Genomic DNA, 21,070 nt, shown 5'->3' with positions numbered 1-21,070 from the left:
ATTTAATAAAACTCATTATCAAAAGTTTACATAGACTGACGGTTTTTAGTCTTGGTCTTTAAAAAAATCAGCTTTATTTTTTGAGATATAACTCACATTCCATAAAATTCACTCTGTTCGGTACATTTTTATTTAAGGGATGAATTCTGCATAGTCTTTAGGAAGATGCTCCTGACTTGCCTTTTGTGCTTATGAATTTCTTTTTAAAAATCATTTATTATTTATTTATTTTGGTTATTGTGTGTCCATTGTGGGTTTAGGAAAGGGCTTTGGTTGGGAATGGGGGGCTGGGGTTGGTCCTGTCCTGGCATAGCCACGGTCTAATGACCCTTGGGAAGGATGGAGCCCTGGCTGCCTACTATTCTCAGCTGTGAAGCCTGACTCCCAGCTTATGCCACCCTCCTCACAGATTTACTTTGAGCATCAGCTGATGTCTGTGCATGAGGTGTTGAAGGGGGCACAGGGCATGGAAAGCATGGAAAGGAACTTGGAGTTAAAATACCTGGTGTCAGGTCCTTATTCTTTTCACTGTCTGTGTGACCTTGAAGTGTTCCTTAACCCAACACAACTCCGAAAGTCACCAACTGCATGGAACACAAGGTGGCTGGTGACCCTGGAACTGTGCAGAGCAGAGACCCTGCCTCAACCTCTGGCTCTAAGTTTCCATAGATATAAAAGGTGGAGGCTGCCGTCAATGATCTTCAAGTCTCTCCAAGTTTACAATGCATGCCTGCCTTCCTTCCTTCCCTCCCTCCATCCCTCTCTCCTTTTCTTTCTTTCACATTTTAATTTTTTTTATTCTGGCAGAGGTGGGTATTAACAAATGCTGCTTGTCTCCAGCACATGAATGTGAACACCAGGCTCCTTCCTTCCCCGGTTCAATGGACCACTCAGTGTTCTCTGGGCCACTCAGCCCTACCCAGTTCAGCATTATACTCACACTCATCCATTGGATTACACCTTTTGTCTTCCCCACACAAAGCATTTTTTCCCTTTTGGTGGACCAGGCAATGAATGACCCAGGTCAGAGCTGCTTCCCTCTGGTGTTTGCAAGGCCATCTCTGATCTGATGGTGATCTCTCTGACTTTGCTAGAAACCCGGGAAGGCCGTGGCTGCCATCATCCAGGACATCCATTCCCAGAGGGAGAGGGACGTGTTCCGGGAAGCAGACAGGTGAGGCCCCAAGCCCTAAGTCTCCAGGCAGGTTCTGGGCAGTGGGAACACGCTCCTGTTTCTCATTCTCAGGGGCATTTGAGTCACGCTGTGCCCTGCTTTTGCCCATACCCCACCCATCTGCTTTTCTGGGTCTCACTTTTCCATGTTCCCCATGAAAAACACCAGTCCAGTTCAGACATGCTGCTCTGGTTAACCTCAGGAAAATGCAAAATGCTGAGCTTCCCTTCAGCTCCTCCCCCTTTGTTGGAAAGTAATATAGGAAAAGGTCTGTTAATATTTGGCCCTTTGGGGCAAGTCTACACCCTACTAAAACAGCCTAAAAGTAATGCGTGTGTGTGTGTGCGTGTGTGTGTCTGTGTGTACGTGTGGCTTCCGTTTAGAACCAGCTCTTGGTTTTTCATGAGTTGAATGTAGATGTAGGAAGTAAAATGTAGATGGTTAAAAGAAATCAGTTATTTGAACAGTCACTTTCTCTGAACATTGAATATATTCAGTTTTCCAACCCATTTCTTCCAACTGAAGTTTGTGATCAGGCCAAGCTGGGGCTACAAGTTGACCACTGTCACTTCCTGACAAAGACAGTTCCTGTGGAGAACCAAGGTAGAAAACTGCAGGAGCAGGCACCTGGCTGGCACGTCCTGGGATTCTTTCTGGGGTGGCCACAGGCGGTGCTGTCACTTCCCTGTAGAGGGCACAAGCCCAGGCTGTTTCCCCCATGATGGTCAAGGCAGCCTGGTCCTAGCGAGATGCATCTCAATGTCCCCTGGTCAGTGAGGGCTGCATGGTTTTCCTGTATTTGGGAACTTAATGAAAAAATGCCCATCCCTTTACAATATCAGATATATGACTCAGTTGACCTGTTTGATAACCAAACAGCCTTCAGAGTGTATGTGTATATGTGTGTGTATATCTTTGTATGTAACTGTTCAGGCTGGGAATCTTTATTTGTTTTAGTTTGTCTGTTTTTTAAAAAAAATTGTGATTATTTGGGTTTTTTAAAGACGTGTAAAGCCTGTAATTCTGCAACAGAGTGGAGGGGGTTTAGGAAGTCTTGCTCTGAACCTTACACAGGTTGGGGTGCTTGTCTGGGTTTCAGTTTCTTCATCTCAAACATGTGTAGGTCAGAGTTCTAGAGTATCTTCCAACCCTAAAATACCTTCCTAATTCTTTTTTTTTTAACCTCTGAGCCTGCCCTCCCCAGTAATTAGCATCCCTTTTCCATGCATAAATTGAGCTGAGAAATAAATGAGAAAACTGGAGGCTAAGAGGTTAGCTTCATTCTGATACAGCCCAAATGTAGGAGTGGCTTCAAGTCTTGCAGCTAAGAGGTCGGCTAACGGCACCCAGGGTTAGGCAGCCTTACCCACTAGGCTGGACTAGGGCAATCTTGCCCCCCAGTGCCCACCCCGCACACCCCCAGGAGGAGAGTCAGAGGTCCACTCCCTGAGCATAGCTCCTTTCCAAGAGAAGGCAAGCTGGAATCGAGCCAAAGCAACCCAGTTCTTCTTCCTAGTTCCCAGGAACAGAATGAGTAAAGGGACAGAGAGTGGCCAGTGCTGTGCTTAGGAGAAGTCCTCTGCACAGAAGCCAGAAGGGAGGAAAAGGCTTTCTCCCGAACCACTCTATGTGGTTCTGTAGAGTTGGGAGTTAAAAGTGTACACAGTTACATGCACAGTATATCTAAGAGAGAGACTGTGTGTATCTGTGTGTGGGTGGGGTGGGATGGGAGGCGTGAAGATTCTAAATCCTGCTCCTTGGTTCCCTCACAGATATGGCCCAGAAAGGCCGCGGTCTCGTAGTCCGGTGAGCCGGTCACTCTCCCCGAGGTCCCACACTCCCAGCTTCACCTCCTGCAGCTCTTCCCACAGCCCTCCGGGCCCCTCCCGGGCTGACTGGGGCAATGGCCGGGACTCCTGGGAGCACTCTCCCTATGCCAGGAGGGAGGAAGAGCGAGACCCGGCTCCCTGGAGGGAGAACGGGGATGACAAAAGGGACAGGATGGACCCCTGGGCACATGATCGCAAACACCACCCCCGGCAACTGGACAAGGCTGAGTTGGAGGAGCGACCGGAAGGAGGGAGGCCCCACCGGGAGAAGTACCCGAGATCTGGGTCTCCCAACCCGCCCCACTCTGTGTCCAGCTACAAAAGCCGCGAAGATGGCTACTACCGGAAAGAGCCCAAAGCCAAGTCGGACAAGTATCTGAAGCAGCAGCAGGATGCCCCCGGGAGGTCCAGGAGGAAAGACGAGGCCAGGCTGCGGGAAAGCAGACACCCCCATCCTGATGACTCAGGCAAGGAAGAGGGTCCGGGGCCAAAGGTCACTAGGGCCCCTGAGGGCGCCAAGGCCAAGCAGAATGAGAAAAATAAAACCAAGAGACCTGATAGAGACCAAGAAGGAGCTGATGATAGAAAAGAAAACACAGTGGCAGAGAATGAGGTAATGATCAATTTCTTCCCCCAGGTAAGGCGAGGCAGGCCCTGAAGGAGAATAATCATAATAATATAATGAGGATGAACGTTTATTGAATGAATGAACATTGACTGGCTATTTACTGTGTGCTAGGCACTGTGCGAGACACTTTATCTCAATGAACTCATTTAATCCTCACGGGTTTTGAGTATCAACCTTTGAGCTTGGTACTACTGTTATGCAGATGAGGAAACTGAGGCACAGAGAACTTACGTTATTTGTCCAAGAACACACAGTCAGGAAATGGCAGACCCGGAATTATACCCAGGAGATCTGGCCCCAAATCCCACGGCACCTGTTGCCTTTACTGGAAGTTAGGGCAGGACATGATGGAAAGGCCTGTAGTCCTGTTCGTCCAGTAGGGAGTGGCCCTGAGGTGTTTGCACCCAAAGAGCCTCCCAAGGGAGATTAGGTCTTTGGTTCTTTCTGTCCTCCCTCCTGCCAAAAGCATTTACCAGTCCCAGAACTCTGATGAGAGGTGGTGCAGGAGAAGCAGTCACCACCCCCTAAATTAAACTGGGTGCCCAGAGCTGTCCACAGTGTTTTACCTCCAGTCTAATAAAAATGCACGGTGGCTGGGAACAGTTGCTCATGCCTGTAATCCTAGCACTTTGGGAGGCCAAGGCAGGCAGATCACCTGAGGTCAGGAGTTCGAGACCAGTCTGGCCAATATGGTGAAACCCTGTCTCTACTAAAAATACAAAAATTAGCCAGGCAAGGTGGTGTACCCCTGTAGTCCCAGCTACTCAGGAGGCTGAGGCAGGAGAATCACTTTAACCCGGGAGGCAGAGGCTGCAGTGAGCCGAGATCATGTCATTGCCCTCCAGCCTGGATGACAAGAGCGAAACTCTGTTTCAAAAAAAAAAAGCATGGCAATGGCTGGCACCTTCTTTCCAGCATCTGAAAGCTCTGAGGGCTTGCAGCAGTACTTCAGTTCACACAGGGGCATCACAAGTAGGGTTCTGGTTACCAGGTTTATATTCTAACTCGGCTTACACTTCCTTCTTGCCAGAGCCTTCTATATTTAAGTAGGGGTAGGATAAGTGAGGTTTGGCAATACGCATAAGGAGCCTAATTTTTAAAATCCTCCACACATATCTTCTAGTCATTCTGACCTGGGAGTTGGTGACAATACTAAGTGCAAATAAGGAGCCCAAATCTCTACCCCATGAACACTGAAGAGTCACCTTTTGGATGCTACTTCAGCATTCATTCCGACATGTATAGATGGAGTGCCACTTTGCCAGGTGGTGTGCTAGGTATAGGCGAGCCAAAGGTGAATAGGACGTAGTCCATGTTATAGCAGAGACTGAAGTCCAATGGTGGAAACAGACCTATTAATATAAAAATAATTTGTATACAATGGGACTCATGCCAGCATTTACAGCGGATGAGCTGCTCTGTGGGCAATTATTAACTCTGCACAGGAATAGGAAAAGAGCTGCTCAGAGAGGGTGATATTTGAGCTGAGTATTAAAAGTAGAAAAAAGCAGTTTTGGGTTTTTTGTTTTTTTTTTTTGAGATGGAGTCTCACTCTTGTCACCCAGGCTGGAGTGCAGTGGTGCAGTCTCAGCTCACTGCAACCTCTGCCTCCTGGGTTCAAGCAATTCTCCTGCCTCAGCCTCCTTAGTATTTGGGATTACAGGTGTACGCCACCATGCCTGGCTAATTTTTATGTTTTTAGTAGAGACAGGGTTTCACCATGTTGGTCAGGCTGGTCTTGAACTCCTGACCTCATGATCCTCCTGCCTCAGCCTCCCAAAGTGCTGGGATTAAAGGCGTGAGCCACTGTGCCCCACTGAGGTTCTTGATAGAAGCAGAAGCAAGGGCAAAAGTGAAAAAGAAAGACTGTTTTGAAGAACCTGGAGATACTCTGCATGGCTGCGTCTTTAGGGTATATTAGGGATAATGTTTTTAAAGAGTAAATTCATGACTCTGATGCACATATATAATGAATACATGTCAAAGGTTTTATTCAACTCATTAATTAATGAGGGCATCATGAGATGCAAAAACCAACTCAAAAGAGAATCCAAAGAGCAGGCAACATACACAGGCAATCAGGAATGCTAAAATGAATTTGTTAATAGGTGTAAAAGTGGCCCCTTCCCCAGGGGGCAGGGAATCGGTTGCATCTCCAGCAGAGACAATTCATGTGCATCTCTAGGAATAAGAATCATTTGTATTAGGATCTGATTTCTGCAACTTATACAGTTGTAAAATGGTTCAGTTCAAGATAATGAAAGGTTCAGACTTCTATAGAATCAGATGCCCTGAAAGGATGTGCTAGACAAATGCCCAGCATTCCAGCGAAAGGACACCCAGTAGGCTTTTTTTGCCCATTACAAAGTCTGCCACAATTTTTCCTAACTGGCACAGCAGGGGGAAGAACAGGAGATGAGATTAGGGAAGAGAGTGAGACTCACGGAAGACACGTGTGCCTCACCAAGGACTTGAACTGGATCCCAAGGACCTGGTGAACCAGTGGATATTTTTAAAAGTATACGTGCTTGGAGGTGTCCAAGTTGCTGGTGATGGATGATGGGCAGAGAGCAAGAGTTGGCAGGGGCTCAAGGAAAGCCTGGGCTTCATGTGGATACCATCAGCCTGCCAACCCTCTCTCCCTCAAGGCTGAGAGGTGGAGCTGCTTCTTGCACTTCTACTCACACTCCCGAGACTGCTCTGGCAACCTCATTTCTTCTACTGTTTACCACCCTACTCTCATCAGTTTGTATAACATTGCTCATTTAAGGTGACACTATGTGTCAGCCAAAGAACCCCTGATGGAAAAAGAATCTCAGAAAGCCCCAAGAGTTTCCCCACAGTTCTGTCCCTCAAGTTGGTTCTGCCTCTTACAACCCTGGAGTGGGGTCAGTAGGGACTTACTGGGGCCCCTCACAGATTGTTTCTTTAGGTTTGGAGCCAGGCAGTCCAACACTGTGTGTTGGAATGACAGCAGAACACAGAGTATTTTGCACTGTCCTCAAACTCTGTATGATGAACTCAAGAAAAGCCCAGACCCCACAGGGCTGCCCCAGGAGTCAGGTAACAGGTGGCAACTGAACTTGGGAATGAAGGCAGCAGGGCTTGCTGTTCTTCCAGTGCACCAGGCACCTCCCGCCCTCAGCGTCTTTACAGGCGTTGCTGCTGCCAAGGATCCACAAGTCTTCCTGGCTTGCTCCTCACCTCCTTTGTCTTTACTCATGGCCACATTCTCTATTCTCCCTGGCCACTGCATATGAATTCAACACCCCAACCTGCTCTTCTCCCTCCCACCACTGCAGACCATCTCAACACCCCAACCCCCTCCCCTCCCCCCGACTACTGCAGACCATCTCAACACCCCAACCCATTCCTCTCCCTCCCCACCACTGCAGACCATCTCAACACCCCAACCTGCTCTTCTCCCTCCCCACCACTGCAGACCATCTCAACACCCCAACCCATTCCTCTCCCTCCCCACCACTACAGACCATCTCAACACCCCAACCTGCTCTTCTCCCTCCCCACCACTGCAGACCATCTCAATACCCCAACCCATTCCTCTCACTCCCCACTGCTGCAGACCATCTCAACACCTCAACCCCCTCCTCTCCCTTCCTGCTTTCCTGTTTTTGGTGGCATTTACCACCTTCGAACCTATCACTTAATGTCTTTATTTTACTTAGTGTCTATTGTCACCCCCAGCTCCAGGTGTAAACTTCACAAGGCAGGAAGTTTTGTCTGTTGTGTTCACTGCTGTGTTCCCAGTCCCTAGAAGAGGGCTTGGCACAGAGCAGGTGTCCAGTGAGTACCTGTTGAAGGTATGATGGATGGAACCCAGACTCTGGAGGCAAAGGCCTGGCTTCTGAGAACCAGGTCAGACCCTGCTTTCTTCTGCCTTACTTTTCTTGTTTGTAAAATAGGTGTGATCACAAGGCTTTTGTAGTACTTTACAGAACTCATGCTCATTAAAAAATCCTGAGCTCTCTGGAGACAGTGCCCATGGTTGAGAAGCCAGTGTGCCTGCTGCTCCGTGGTGATGGGTGGCCACGTCCATACCTGAGACCCAATCCTGGCCACAGGACCATAAAGAGGAGGAAAGAAATCAAGTCACAGATAAGGAAAACATGGGGAAGAAACACTGCTACATCCTACTGGGAGGGGGGTTCGCGAGTGGCAGGACCAAGTGCCTAGGGAAGGGAAGCCAGGCTAATGACAAGTGGAGCCAGGCCAGCGTGATGGGACCATGGCTGACTGAGAAAGTGGTGCCATCTGTGGGGCCGGAGCCACTGCTCAGCTCCATTCTACGGCTGCCATGCAGGAATGCATGCCACGCTGTGAAATCTCCCTTTTCTTAGAGCAAGACAAATGTCTAGCATAAACCAAAACATACCTGTGGGCCAGATGCCATCTAGAAGCCCCAGAGTGTAACCCCTGGTATAACCAATCCATAAGAGGTGAAGATTTTTAAAACCCTTAAGCTTCAGAGCCTAGACAAGACCCAACCATGCAGGAAGGCAGGTGAGAACTTGTTATTCACCCCACCCCCTTCTACCAATTTCATTCTTTTATTGACCAATATTTGTGGAGTACCTGGCACTGGGACTACAGTTAGTGACACTGAAATGACCCCTGGGCTCATGGAGCTATAGTGTAGTGAGAGAAATGCTAATCCAGTGATTTCTTAAATGAACAGAAGAGCTTGAGTATTAAGTGCTAAGAAGGAGATGAAGGTACACAATGCTGTGAGTGCCTGTGATAAATCTGAGGCTTCTCAGGGTTAGGCTGTGCCTATTGAGATTTGGAGGCATGGTAAGTATTGACTGGGTGAAAAGGAAGCGAAGACAGAGGAAGCAGCATGCACAAGGGCCTCCAGTAGCTCCAGGGGTCCAGCGTTGCCATAGCAGAGAGCTGGCATTAGAGTAACAGGAGGTGAGGCCAACTTGTCAACAGGGCCTACGCTATGCAAGGCCTTGTAGGCAGGTTGAAGATTTTTGCCTTTATCCTAACTGCCAGCGGAAGCAAATGAAGTATTTAAGCAAGAAAATACAGTGAGGAGGCTGGACACAGTGGCTCACGCCTGTAATCCCAGCACTTTGGGAGGCTGAGGCGGGCAGATCACTTGAGGTTAGGAGTTCGAGACCAGCCTGGCCAACATGGTGAAACCCTGTCTCTACTAAAAATACAAAAGAAAAAAAAATTAGCCAGGTGCGGTGGTGGGCACCTGTAATCCCAGTTACTCAGGAGGCTGAGGCAGCAGAATTGCTTGAATCCAGGAGGCAGAGGTTGCGGTGAGCCAAGATCGTGCCATTGCACTCCAGCCTGGACAACAAGAGCAAAACTCCGTCTCAAAAAAAGGAAAAAAAAAAAAAAAAAAGACAATATGGTGAGGATGTGATCACTTTTGCGTTTTGGAATGATCATTCTTGATTGCCTTGGGAAGAATAGATTTTTGGGGGAGGGTACAGAGCAGAAGTGGGAGACCAGTTTGGAAGTGGTTCGGTAGCCTGGGCCCTGTGGTGGCAGAGCCCTGCTTGCAACAGTTGGTGTTTCAGTCTCAGTCTGTGAGCTGCTGTGGGCAGCTGGGGGCACCCGTTGCACCCATCTGTTCCACTTAAGCTGCTGCTGTCTCCTGGAAGTGATCCCACAGCAAAGGGAAGCTCTGAAAGCTTGTTTCCTTTGCCTGCAGGGTGGAAGAGCAGGGGTCTGCTTGGTGGAGGGCTTTCAGCCCGGCTAGCAAGACTGTCCCTGCCTCTCCCAACTTGAACTGAAGGGGGTCCCTTTACTGTGTTGATCTGGGAGTGTGGCTGCAGGAACTGCTTGGGAAGGGTAAGGATTATTCATTTTGAAAAGAGAGGGCCATGGATAGTTGATTCAGGGAGATAAAAATAAAGTCACCTGTTGGTAGAAGCTATAATAGCTAAAAAGGTATCTGTAGCTGCTTTATACTCAGGCTAGTGCAGTAGACTTCAGCAAGGCTTTCAGTGGAATCTTCCACAGCAAACACTGGAAACAGAAAGGACTTGAGGTTTTGAACCATGTGTCCCTGTCTGGTAATAACTGGTGAAACCAGTCAGCCCTGAGCTTCTGCTCCAGCTCAAGGGGGTGTGTCTGATTTTAAGAAATCAGAACTAGAGTGGTTTACTTCAAACCAACCTCAGCCAAGAATGTCCTAGAACTGCAACTTGCCCCTCAGAAAGCCCAGGAGTAGTCATTGATTTGGTGGCCAAAGTTTAAGTCATGGGAGAATATCCCCCAGAAACTCCTAATGTGGGGGTTGGCAAAGTTTTCTACAAAGGACTAGATAGTAAATATTTTAGCCTATGTGGGCCAAGAGGCAAAATTGAGGATTTTATGTGGGTACTTCTATAATCACTTACAACGTAATTATGTAAACATGTAAAATTCATTCTTAGCTCACAACCTATACAAAAACAGGCTGCAGGTCAGATTTGGCCTGCAGACTACAGTTTGCTGACCCCTGTCTTAAAGGTTGGCTAGAGGCCCTAATTCTCAAACCAAACACCTGCTTTCAATTGTTCAGTTTCACAGACATGCACACTACTGTAAGGGCCCTGATTTGGGGGAAGGGAATACAAGGAAGGAGGAAAGGGAGTGTTAGTTTTGGCTATGGCTCTAGGATAGAGGGCAAAAGAAGGGTGTGAGGGCACTCTGACTGGGTGACAATGCCCTTTCTACCTATATGTGTCCTGAATGATTTTTTTCATAGCCAAGATGGCTCTGTTGGGGAAATGTCACTGTGATGGTTAACCCCGGGGTCTTGGCCGGCCCAAGTCTGTTCAAGTTTGGCTGCTTCTACTCTGCAAAAAATACCCAGTTTGCCAAGTATTTCTGCCCCCTAAAGACATCGGGCCAGGCTTCAAGACATTTCTCTGCCTCCATTTGTCTGTGTGACTGTGAGCAAATTACTTAACCTCTCTGAACCTCAGTTTTCTAATCTATAAAATGAAGATGCTAATAGCAGCTGCCTCTGAGGGATTCTGGGAGGATAAAGGAAATGCTGTATGTCAAACCCATCTGAGAGCTGGGACCTGCATTCAATATCATTCTGTTTTTCTTCTCCCTGTCACTGCTCACTGTTGATTTTGTTTGCTCTGTTCTTCCTTTGGTAAGGCTGGAAAAGAGGAACAGGAGGGCATGGAAGAAAGCCCTCAATCAGTGGGCAGACAGGAGAAAGAAGCAGAGTTCTCTGATCCAGAAAACACAAGGACAAAGAAGGTAAAGTTTGTTTCAGATTCTGCACTTCTGCCGTGAAGGACTGAGTCACAGGAGTCCCCCTTTTGCCCGGTGATGTCCTGCTGGATGGAATATGGCTGAGACACCACCATTAGTTCCATGAATGAACCAGTCCTCCTAGCACTACTTTGGAGGAGTGGCTGTGCCTGGAATCTTCAGACAGTTTTTACTAAAGCGATCTTTACCCACATGTCTGGGCTCTGCTCACTCTCCAGCAACTTGGCTGTGTTCCTACGAGAAAACATGTGCCCAAAAAAAGACTCAGGCTTCAGAGCCAGGCTCCCAAAATAGACAAGTCCCTTGGCGGGGATGGGGCAAGAAGCTGCTTTGGGCACTCAAGCTGGGACCCTGACTTCAGCAGGCCCAGACCCTAGGATTAACAAGCCATCTACTGTGCTTGTATAGATTGTTTTACTTAACTAAAATGAAAAATCCAGTTACAGTTCTCCTGGGCTGGGGCTGCCACAACAAAAAGAAATGTCCTTGGAACAGGGCCATCTTCGTGCCTTTCCGGTCAGGAGAGGCAGGAGAAATGAGTATCGCTGGCAGGGAAGCTGATCTCCTAAATCCGTCTGTGGAGTCAGGAGTCCATGGGCTGCTGCAGATGCCAAGGGGAAAGTTCTAGAAGGGGCCTAGTAGGAGCTTTGGCTGTGGAAGTGTATGTACCCCTGCTGGTAGAGGGTGCTTGGGGGGAATTTTGTGAGGGGCTTTGCTGCAGTTACATTTAGTGGTGACCCAGATGCAAGAAAGATGCTCCAGTAAGTATTTAGAGTTTATAACTTCATTATTCATGCATTCAAAAACTGTATATTGAGCACCTATTATCTACTAGGGCTTGAAATTCTTTGTATGACTTTAAATATGGTGGATTAAGCATTAAGGGCCTATTCCAAACTTTGAGCATCACCCTAAGGATGAGTTGGTGCTGTGGGACTTGAGTGGTTCGCAGTAATTGTACCAGGTAGAGGTAAGAATGCTCAGATTCTTCCTGATTTGAGGGGTCCTAATGGCCAAGTCTTGTGCCTTCCAGTTGAATGCTCTCAACCACCCTCTGACCTGCATTCTGCATTTTTGTACAGGAACAAGTTTGGGAGAGTGAAAGTGAGGCAGAGGGGGAGAGCTGGTATCCCACTAACATGGAGGAGCTGGTGACAGTGGACGAGGTGGGGGAAGAAGAAGATTTTGTCATGGAACCAGACATCCCAGAGCTGGAAGAAATTGTGCCCATTGACCAGAAAGACAAAATCTGCCCAGAAACATGTCTGTGTGTGACAACCACCTTAGACCTAGACCTGGCCCAGGATTTCCCCAAGGAGGGAGTCAAGGCCATAGGGAATGGGGCTGCAGAAATCAGCCTCAAGTCACCCAGAGAACTGCCCTCTGCTTCCACAAGCTGTCCCAGTGACATGGACGTGGAAATGCCTGGCCTAAATCTGGATGCTGAGCGGAAGCCAGCTGAAAGTGAGACAGGCCTCTCCCTGGAGGATTCAGATTGCTATGAGAAGGAGGCAAAGGGAGTGGAGAGCTCAGATGTTCATCCAGCCCCTACAGTACGGCAAATGTCTTCCCCTAAGCCAGCAGAGGAGAGGGCCCGGCAGCCAAGCCCATTTGTCAATGATTGCAAGACCAGGGGGACCCCCGAAGATGGGGCTTGTGAAGGCAGCCCCCTGGAGGAGAAAGCCAGCCCCGCCATCGAAACCGACCTCCAAAGCCAAGCTTGCCAAGAAGTGTTGACCCCGGGTAACTACCTCCCCTTTCCTCACGGGTGGTCGGGTTGATTGGACTCCTGCTCACCTGATAAAGTATGAGCATGTGCAGGCTGGAATGAACATAAGTAAGGTTTCAAGTAGCATTAAAGTGGGTGCAGAAAGTGATTTAGCAACAAAGGCAAGCCTCTAAAAGCCTGGCTAAACTGTTAGCGATTTTAGGCAAGTGGTGTAAAGGAAGTTAGATAGGAGGCTGCATGTTTTCTGAGAAGCAAACTCAGGGCAGACTTCTCTGCATTTACAGGAGCCCAGATTGTCTTGGATAACTAAAATTAGACTGAGTTATCAGCAAAAGGAGATCAGGAGGAGCCTCATGCCTGCATAGCAGAGGGCCACCCAGGCTGTTATTTCTGTGATGGGGGCAGGAGTAGGGGAGGCAAGAAAGGAGTGGAAGGAGAAGGAACAGAGGATCCTTAAAGGGTGTTCCCCTTCTTACTACCTCAGACCCATTTTTTGCTAGGGTCTGACGGTGATAGAAGACTTGTTTCAGGATCTTCTCTCACTCCATTGGAGGTGATGTTTTGTGCCTATGCCCGGCACTGTGACATCATGAAAGAGAGAGTTTAAAATAGGCTAAGCCCCGTCTTCTCTGCCAAGTGGAACCTAAGATCCATCAAGGGGTTTGGGGGGAGGGAGGGAGAGTAGCCTTTAAGATTCTCACTGTGAAGATAATTAGGGATTTGCTTTACAGAATGCCTGTAGCACACCAGAGGTTGAAGTGAGAGTCGGGGGCAGAAAATACAGAGGAAAGGCTTAAAAATGAACATTTCAACACAGAGCCCTGTGGGTGGCATGAGCCGTTAGGTAACTGGGAGGCTTGGGATTTTTTCCATGTCAAGCTGACCTGAGCTGTTTTTCACCTGCATGGATCTGAGTTTCCATGGAAACCCTGCCGTGAAATGCCTTCTTGTTGCTAGAGAAACCCTGAGGCCCAGGCTCTGTCTAGAGAAGGCAAGAATAAAGGAGCAGTGAAATCTTCACCTCACTCCAATCAAGCCCCTTTTATTTTGCAGTATAGGTCTCAACATGTGCCAGTGTTAGAGGCTCATTAGCTGACCCAGTGTTTGGGGTTCATATTTAATAACAGCTTGACAAGCTTGGGAAGAGAATGGCATTGCCTGTTTTGCTAGCCTCGGTGGACGTCAGCGCAATTTTTGCCCGTCAGTAATTCCTCTGCCTGCAGAGATGGAATGATACTGAAATGGGAGGCATGGGGGGTGAGGGGTGGATCTTCTCAACTGAAGGCTTCAGCAGCCCATCCCCCTGGGCCAAACACAAAGATTCGGCAAGTTTTATTGTGTGTGGCATTCTTTTGGCAGTGGAAAAAGCTCCTAATGACAGTGCTTTGGTTCTAATTAGCAACCATTGCCCCAGCCTTATGTGATTAAGCAGTCCAAGGGGGACAGTTCCCAATCATACTATGCAGGGATAGAATTTCAGGGACTCTTTGAGGCATGTTGTATTTCATTTTTTTTTTTTGCCTTGGTTCATGTTTTGCAGAAAACTCCAGGTATGTGGAAATGAAATCTCTGGAGGTGAGGTCACCAGAGTACACTGAAGTGGAACTGAAACAGCCCCTTTCTTTGCCCTCTTGGGAACCAGAGGATGTGTTCAGTGAACTTAGCATTCCTCTAGGTAAGCAAAACACACAGTCTTTCCTGAAATTCAGGTCTAGGAAATAACAGTTCCATAGCAACCTCAAGAGTTTGAGAGGGCTTTTTGTCATTTTGTTATTGACATCGTTTTTTGTTCTTTTGAGACAAGGTCTCGCTCTGTCACCCAGGCTGCAGTGCAGTGGCATGATCTCAGCTCACTGCAGCCTCAAATTCCTGGGCTCAAGTGATCCTCCCACCTCAGCCTCTTGAGAAGCTTGGACCACAGGTGCACACCACCAGGCCCGGCTTTTTTATTTTTTTATTTTTTTTGTAGAGATGGGGTCTCCATATGTGGCCCAGGCTGGTCTTCAACTCCTGGGCTTAAGTGATCCTCCTGCCTCAGCTTCCCAAAGTGCTGGGATTACAGGTGTGAGCCACTTCACCTGGCCAGCCTATTGTTATTTTAAATGTGTGATGCAATAACCTAGATTTGCAAGGGGCAGCTGTAAAGTTTCTTGCAATTTCAGTCTCCCATAGTAGACCAGATACTCCATGAAAACAGGCCTTGAATAACACTGCCCTGGGACCCAGAGCTAAGAAGTCCTGTTTTTCCTGTCAGGGAATGCTTTATTCTTGATGACATGGAGCCTTTAAGCCTAGCCTTTATTTGGGCAGGAAAGCAGATGCCCAGCAGCCTCCTTAAAGTCAACAAAAATGGACCTCGTCTGCTATTGTTCATTGCTCCAGCCCTTCCCAGAACAATGCTACTTTTTTTTTTTTTTTTTTTTTTTTTTTTTTTTGAGACAGTCTGGCTCTGTCCCCCAGGCTGGAGTGCAGTGGCACCATCTCGGCTCACTGCAAGCTCCGCCTCCCAGGTTCACACCATTCTCCTGCCTCAGCCTCCCTAGTAGCTGGGGCTACAGGCGCCCGCCACCACGCCCTGCTAATTTTTTTGTATTTTTAGTAGAGACAGGGTTTCACTATGTTGGCCAGGATGGTCTCGAACTCCTGACCTCGTGATACATTTTTTTTTTCTCTTCAAAGGACCAACTTTTCTGAGGCAATGATGCTGAATAGAATGTGTTTGGGCAGACTCCCCCTAGTTCATGGAAAGAGTATTGAACAGAGAGACCTAGGTTTCTGTTCTTCCTACTTATGGGTGACTGTGTGCCCTCAGATAAGTCATACCCCTTCTTGAACCTTAGTTTCCTCACTGTAATTTAGACAGTGATATTTTCAGTGGTGGAAGTGTTGGCAATGAAGTCGGGAGGGAGTTTACTGATGGAATCACCTAGGAATGAATCCCTTTTCAAAGAGGAGAGTTAAGCAGAGTCTCAGGGCAGGGAGTGAAGGCACTTTTAACAAAGTTCCTTGGGAGATTCTGACACAACCATTAACCCAGCAACTCCAGCCTACATCATCTTTGAGTCCTCGCATTAGCTCTGAAAGGTCGGAAAGTAATTAGATAAAGTAGTAGTAGCAGCTGCTCAGAAGGAGAGCTCGGGAAAGTGTCACCTGGGAAAGTGTCACATGGAAGCATGAGAAGCACGGGTCATCTGATGCCTGATGACCATGTGTCTGACCATGCAGGGAGAGGCTGGTCAGTGTGGAGGCTCATCCTTTCCATCCAACTTGCTCTTTTTTTCCCTTCTCCTTTAAAAAAATCTCTTACTATTTATTTCCTCCAGGTGTACCATTTTTGTAGTCAGATCTGGAGAGCAAACTTCCTTTTTTTTTTTTAAGGGATAAATTTGCTGCACAGCATCTCCCAAGACAAAAACATAAGAAAGAAGGAAAAAGAAATACTAACCTTAGAATAAACTGAGATGACCCTGGGTATTTTAGCTCTAGAAAACAAAGGCCACTCTGCAGGAGAAGGGAGGGCTCCTTCATGCATTCAGTCAGCCAGCAAATACTTGCTGGATAACATGGTACTGTGCTAGACACTCTGGGGTAACCAAGAAATATAACGCAAGTCTCTTATCATCCAAGAACTTGGAACCTAATTGATACTAGCAAAAATTAAGAATAAATTCTGCTACCTTGTAATTTGTGTTTTATTACTATTTTTCATTATAGAAAGTGTGAAAGATTATTGTAACAAATTCAAAAAATAAGAACCATATCAAGTCAATATTAAAGGTCTGATTGATCTCTTCCCTCGAGTCTCTCCCCAGTCTCCAGAGGTAGCCTACCACTGTCATGCCCAGTTTTTCTCTCACAAAAATAGGATCACACTACACACATAATGTTCTGCAAGTTCACTTAGTAGCAGGTCTTAGACATTTCTTCATGTCAGTACATAGAGAACACATTCTTTTTAACCACTGCAAATATTCCATCGTAAAAGCTATGCTATACATGAGTGATCTTTCCTCTGCTGGTGAAGAGTTAGGCTGTCTGTTCTTTTTCCCATTTTAATAGCTAAGCTTTTATTGTTAACATTCCCCATGCAGGCACCATCCCTATTGATCTGCATGTATTATCCCATTTAACCCTCTCAAAACACCTATGAGGTAGGTGCTGTTTTTATCCTTATTTAACAGATAAAAAATCTGAGATGCAGAGTCGCACAGCTAATAACTGGCAAAAACCAGAGTCAGGTTCAAACCCCAGTCATCTGACTCTAGAGCCATGTTCTTAGCTTCTGTTCTCTGCTGCCTTTCAGATGTGCTTGTTCAGTGGTATGTGTATGCCAGTGTTCCTGTGGGAGAGCATCCTAGCCAGGGGGTTGTAGGGTCGTATGTATTTGCATTTTAAATTTTCATAATTGCTACTAAATTGCACTCCAAAAAGATGGTATCAGTCTTCCCTGCGACCTTGAGTGAGAGTTCCCAATATCCACCTCCCACTGGATTTTATCAGTTTTTAATCTTTCCCAACCAGTTAGGAGGAAAATAGTATCTTGCCTTTTTAAAATTGGCTCTATTGAGTTATAATTGATATACAGTAAGTGCACATCAAGTGCATAGTTTGATCAGTTTTGACCTATAAATATACCTGTGAGACCATCACCACAATCAAGACTGGGAACAATGTTCATCATATCCCAAATTTCCTGTCTTCCATGTAACCCCTCCCTCCCCACAGTGCAACCCCCAGGTAAAGGATCTCCTTTCTGTCCCTAAATATTAGCTTGCATTTTCTAGAGTTTTACATAAAGGGAATCATATTGTATGTGCTAGTTTGGCTTCTTTTGCTCAACATCATTGAGATTCATCTGTACTGTTGGGTGGATCAGTAGTCTGTTTCTTTTTCTTTTTTTTTTTTTTTTTTATTTTGAGACAAAGTTTTTCTCTTGTTACCCAGGTGGGAGTACAGTGGTGTGATCTTGGCTCACTGCAACCTCCACCTCCTGGGTTCAAGTGATTCTCCTGCCTCAGCCTCCGGAGTAGCTGGGATTACAGGCACCTGCCACCACACCCGGCTAGTTTTTTGTCTTTTTTAGTAGAGATGGGGTTCCACCATGTTGGCCAGGCTGGTCTTGAACTCCTGACCTCAGGTGATCCACCTGCCTCAGGCTCCCAAAGTGCTAGGATTACAGGTGTGAGCCACCGTGCCCGGCCATTCTGTTTCTTTTTATTGTTGAGGAGTATTGCGTTGCATATATGGATACATCACATTCTGTTTATTTATTCATCTGTTGACAGATATTTGGGTTGTTTTCAGTTCAGGGCCTTTACAGATTGTACTTGTTAATAGTCTTCAGTTAGCTTTGAGACTCATTATCTCATTGGTCCCCGAAGGAGGAGTATGGTATGAGGTTCTGCATTTGACAGGTGAGGAAACTGAAGTCCAGAGACTTACCCAGGATGACATAGCAAATGCAGGTTAGAACTCAGGATTTCTCAGCCTGGGCAACATAGGCAGACCCCGTCTCTACAAAAAATAAAATAAAATAAAACTAGCCAGGAGTGGTGGTGCAAATCTGCAGTCCCAGCTACTTGGGAGGCTGAGGTAGGAGGATTGCTTGAACCTGGGAGGAGATCCCGGCTGCAGTGAGCCGTTATTGTGCCACTGCACTCCAGCCTGGGCAGCAGAGTGAGTGAGACCCTGTCTCAAAAAAAAGGAAAAGAAAAAAAAAAAAAAAACTCAGGATTTCTGATCTCAGATCACTCTGTCCTCCGGGTTCTTTCAGTTCAGGCAGCAACACAGTGTAGGAAAGGCAACATATGTGCAGAAACTACGAACACAGTCTGTGGAATCTGATTCCCTGAGTTTAAATCCCCCGTCTACTACTTACTGGCTGGATGACAAAGAGCAACTTATTTAACCTCTCTGCTTGGATTTCTTCATCTGTGAATCAGCCATAGTAATAGGAGGCTACTATGCAGAGTTATTTTGAGGATTAAGCGAACAAATACTGGTAAGGTCTTAGTGGCTTCCAGTGGGAGGTACTTAATAAGGGTTGTCTGTTATTATTATTCACTCATGAAATATTTAAGACCTATTATGGCTCCTCTCACTGGGGCTTCATAACCCTTTACCCTCCAGGACTGATCACTACTGGCATGGAGACTTCTAGGGAGGTGAGAGACAATTTTTTGGCTTTGTCCCGTGGAAAGCATAGAGTTGAAATAAGGGATGTCAAGGACTGGGCTCCCAGTTGGGAGGAAAGGGAGGCCAGTCACGTTGCTCGGGGACCGGGGGTGGGCATGGCTGGGGAAGTACACTGCACTCGAGATCCAGGCCAGCTCTGCATGACCCTGGCCAGCGCAAGCCTGCCAAGGCTTGCTCTCAGTAGAAACAAACAGCATCGCCTACAAAGTGCAAGCTCCCTCCTCTATCCATCCCAGCTTTACTAGGATGACAGAGTTATAATTACCTGTGCCATGAGCTGTTATTAGAAGCCAAATGCAGCTTTAGTGATCCTAGCAGAGGCTGAAAAATGGAGGACTGAGTGGCTTCAGAACACATCAGGGCCAGGGCAATGTGTCTTGATGCTGCCTCTTCACGTCCCTGTCACATTCCAGAAGTGTCCTGAGTTGTGCCATGGGATTTGTGGTGTCTGCAGCAACCCCCATTTATTCTGGGACAAGTTACCAGCTGTTGGGGTTTCTCCCCACCCAGGCTTCTCTTCCCCTAGTGCTGCCTGGTAGCTGCCTGGTATTGCCCAAACCTGCAGAGCAGGGGCCAGGGAAGAAAGTTGCCACCAAACTGTGGAGCCGGGTTCCCCAGGTGGCCTTGGGGAGAGGTTGGGGTTCAGGTGAGAAGGCCAACATTTAGGCAGTTATTAACAGCTTCTGTGATGAAATATTTAACATGTGTCTCCAAATCAGTATTTTTTGAGCACCAGGCAAAATGATAGGTGCTTCCCCTAAACATCACTTACAGCATTATTATTCCTATTTCACAGATGAGGAAACTAATCTCAGAGAGGGTAAACAGTGTGCCTGAGGTCACACAGCATAAGTAAAAGAGTTGGGTTTGACTCTATATTCTATTTTCTCTCCATGACACTGTGGCTTCCAAGGTTTTTTTTTTTTTTTTTTTTTTTTTTTGACAGTAGAAGTCTTTGTTCAAGTGAAATCGTTTCCAGAACTGACAGAAGATAGCTCTAGCTACACTGCTGGGGGCTTTGGCTACCAGCTCAATCCCTGCTTCAGGGTCTGTGGTAGCTCCTAGGGCATCTGTACCCCTTTTGGGGGTCCCAGGACAGGGACTCAACAGGGGGCTTAATAAAGACCCCAGGGCTTCTTTCGTGGTACCAACCAGCTGGCTCATCCTCCAGAGGCTGGGACGGGACTGAGAGTGTGGCTCTGATCAAAGCCCTCCTTTTTTCCCAGCTGCCCCTCTCCTGTAGTGTGGGGGTCTCGGCTCCCTGCAGAGCAGCAGCAAAGGGAAAACTATTTTGTAAGAACGGAGGAAGGAGGCAGACCTTGCTGAATGCGCCTCTGCCAGCACCTACAGCCAGGAACCAGGATCTGTTTGTGAGGTGGAGGGGAGAACTGGCCCCCACAGCCCAAGCTGGGGCCACTTTTCCATCCTTTGCAGAGAGGAAGGAAAGGACATTCAACCTCCCTCCGGGCACCTGGGCCTGAGTGAGGCCCTCTCACTTCTGGGGACCACTGCTGAGGGCATGGCATGTAGCCTGTGACATGGCAGTTAGAGAAAGCCAGGCTGAGGACGCCGCCTCAGGCCCCGGACCGCAGCCCCGCTGTCAGTCCAGGCAGGCCTCGTGGGCTCCCTCCTTCCATCCCATCTCACTCTCTCAGAGCTGCCCTTCACACTGCCAAGTGGCTATTTTGAAATGGAAAAAAAGTTCTAATGACAAGTCTAGGCTGCTTCCCTCTGACAGGGTCTCCTAGGCACTTAGCTCAGTGTCCTGGGAGATGGGAGGAGGAAAGTGAAGCCATCCAAGCAGCTGGGCTTGCAGTCGGCCACGCTGTGCCTTGGAGCAGGCGCTGTCATGAGTGGAGACTTTGCCTGTCCCCATCCCTGCAAGGAATTGCTGTTCCCTTGCCTGTGCCATTCCCAGGTCCCTTCCTCCCTTGTACCCTGGATGGCCAGACCTGAAACCATTGCCCAGCCCCAGCAGAAGAGAGGATTGCCCCCCAGCCTGCAAGTGGGATTGGGTGTTCCAAGCATCACCCCTCTTTCTTAGTTCCCTGATGGGTCCTGCTTCTCACAGCCCTCACACCCTGCCCTTTGGCTGGCGCTGCACAGTCAGGTGCCTGGTAAACAGGGCATGTGTTCCTACCTCCATTCTCAGGTGAGGAAACTGAGCCCCAGGAGCAGTTCAGCTGACTCTCCCAGGGTCACATGGGTTCTTAGCATCTGGCCTGGACCCTCTCAGAGCTGGGCTCTTTCCACCCCACTGA

The 21,070-nt window shown here is 47.7% G+C and overlaps 1 protein-coding gene across 4 annotated transcripts in view; it reads left to right on the top strand.

Moving 5' to 3' along the window:
* The window catches only part of RBM20 (RNA binding motif protein 20), a 225,009-nt gene that overhangs the window by 192,883 nt on the left and 11,056 nt on the right, over nt 1-21,070 (top strand). For all 4 annotated transcript variants that reach the window (XM_055249444.2, XM_055249476.2, XM_055249468.2 and 1 more), the window contains 5 exons: nt 1,095-1,174; nt 2,947-3,616; nt 10,766-10,870; nt 11,968-12,628; nt 14,155-14,289. In XM_055249444.2, the coding sequence (XP_055105419.2) occupies nt 1,095-1,174; nt 2,947-3,616; nt 10,766-10,870; nt 11,968-12,628; nt 14,155-14,289 (1,651 nt within the window). The remainder of the gene's footprint in view (nt 1-1,094; nt 1,175-2,946; nt 3,617-10,765; nt 10,871-11,967; nt 12,629-14,154; nt 14,290-21,070) is intronic.

This window comes from Symphalangus syndactylus, chromosome 2 (assembly GCF_028878055.3).
Source record: "Symphalangus syndactylus isolate Jambi chromosome 2, NHGRI_mSymSyn1-v2.1_pri, whole genome shotgun sequence".
In the NCBI taxonomy this organism is placed as follows: domain Eukaryota; kingdom Metazoa; phylum Chordata; class Mammalia; order Primates; family Hylobatidae; genus Symphalangus; species Symphalangus syndactylus.
The sequence above is the reverse complement of the archived record's forward strand: the minus strand, read 5'-3'. Positions and strand labels throughout refer to the sequence as shown.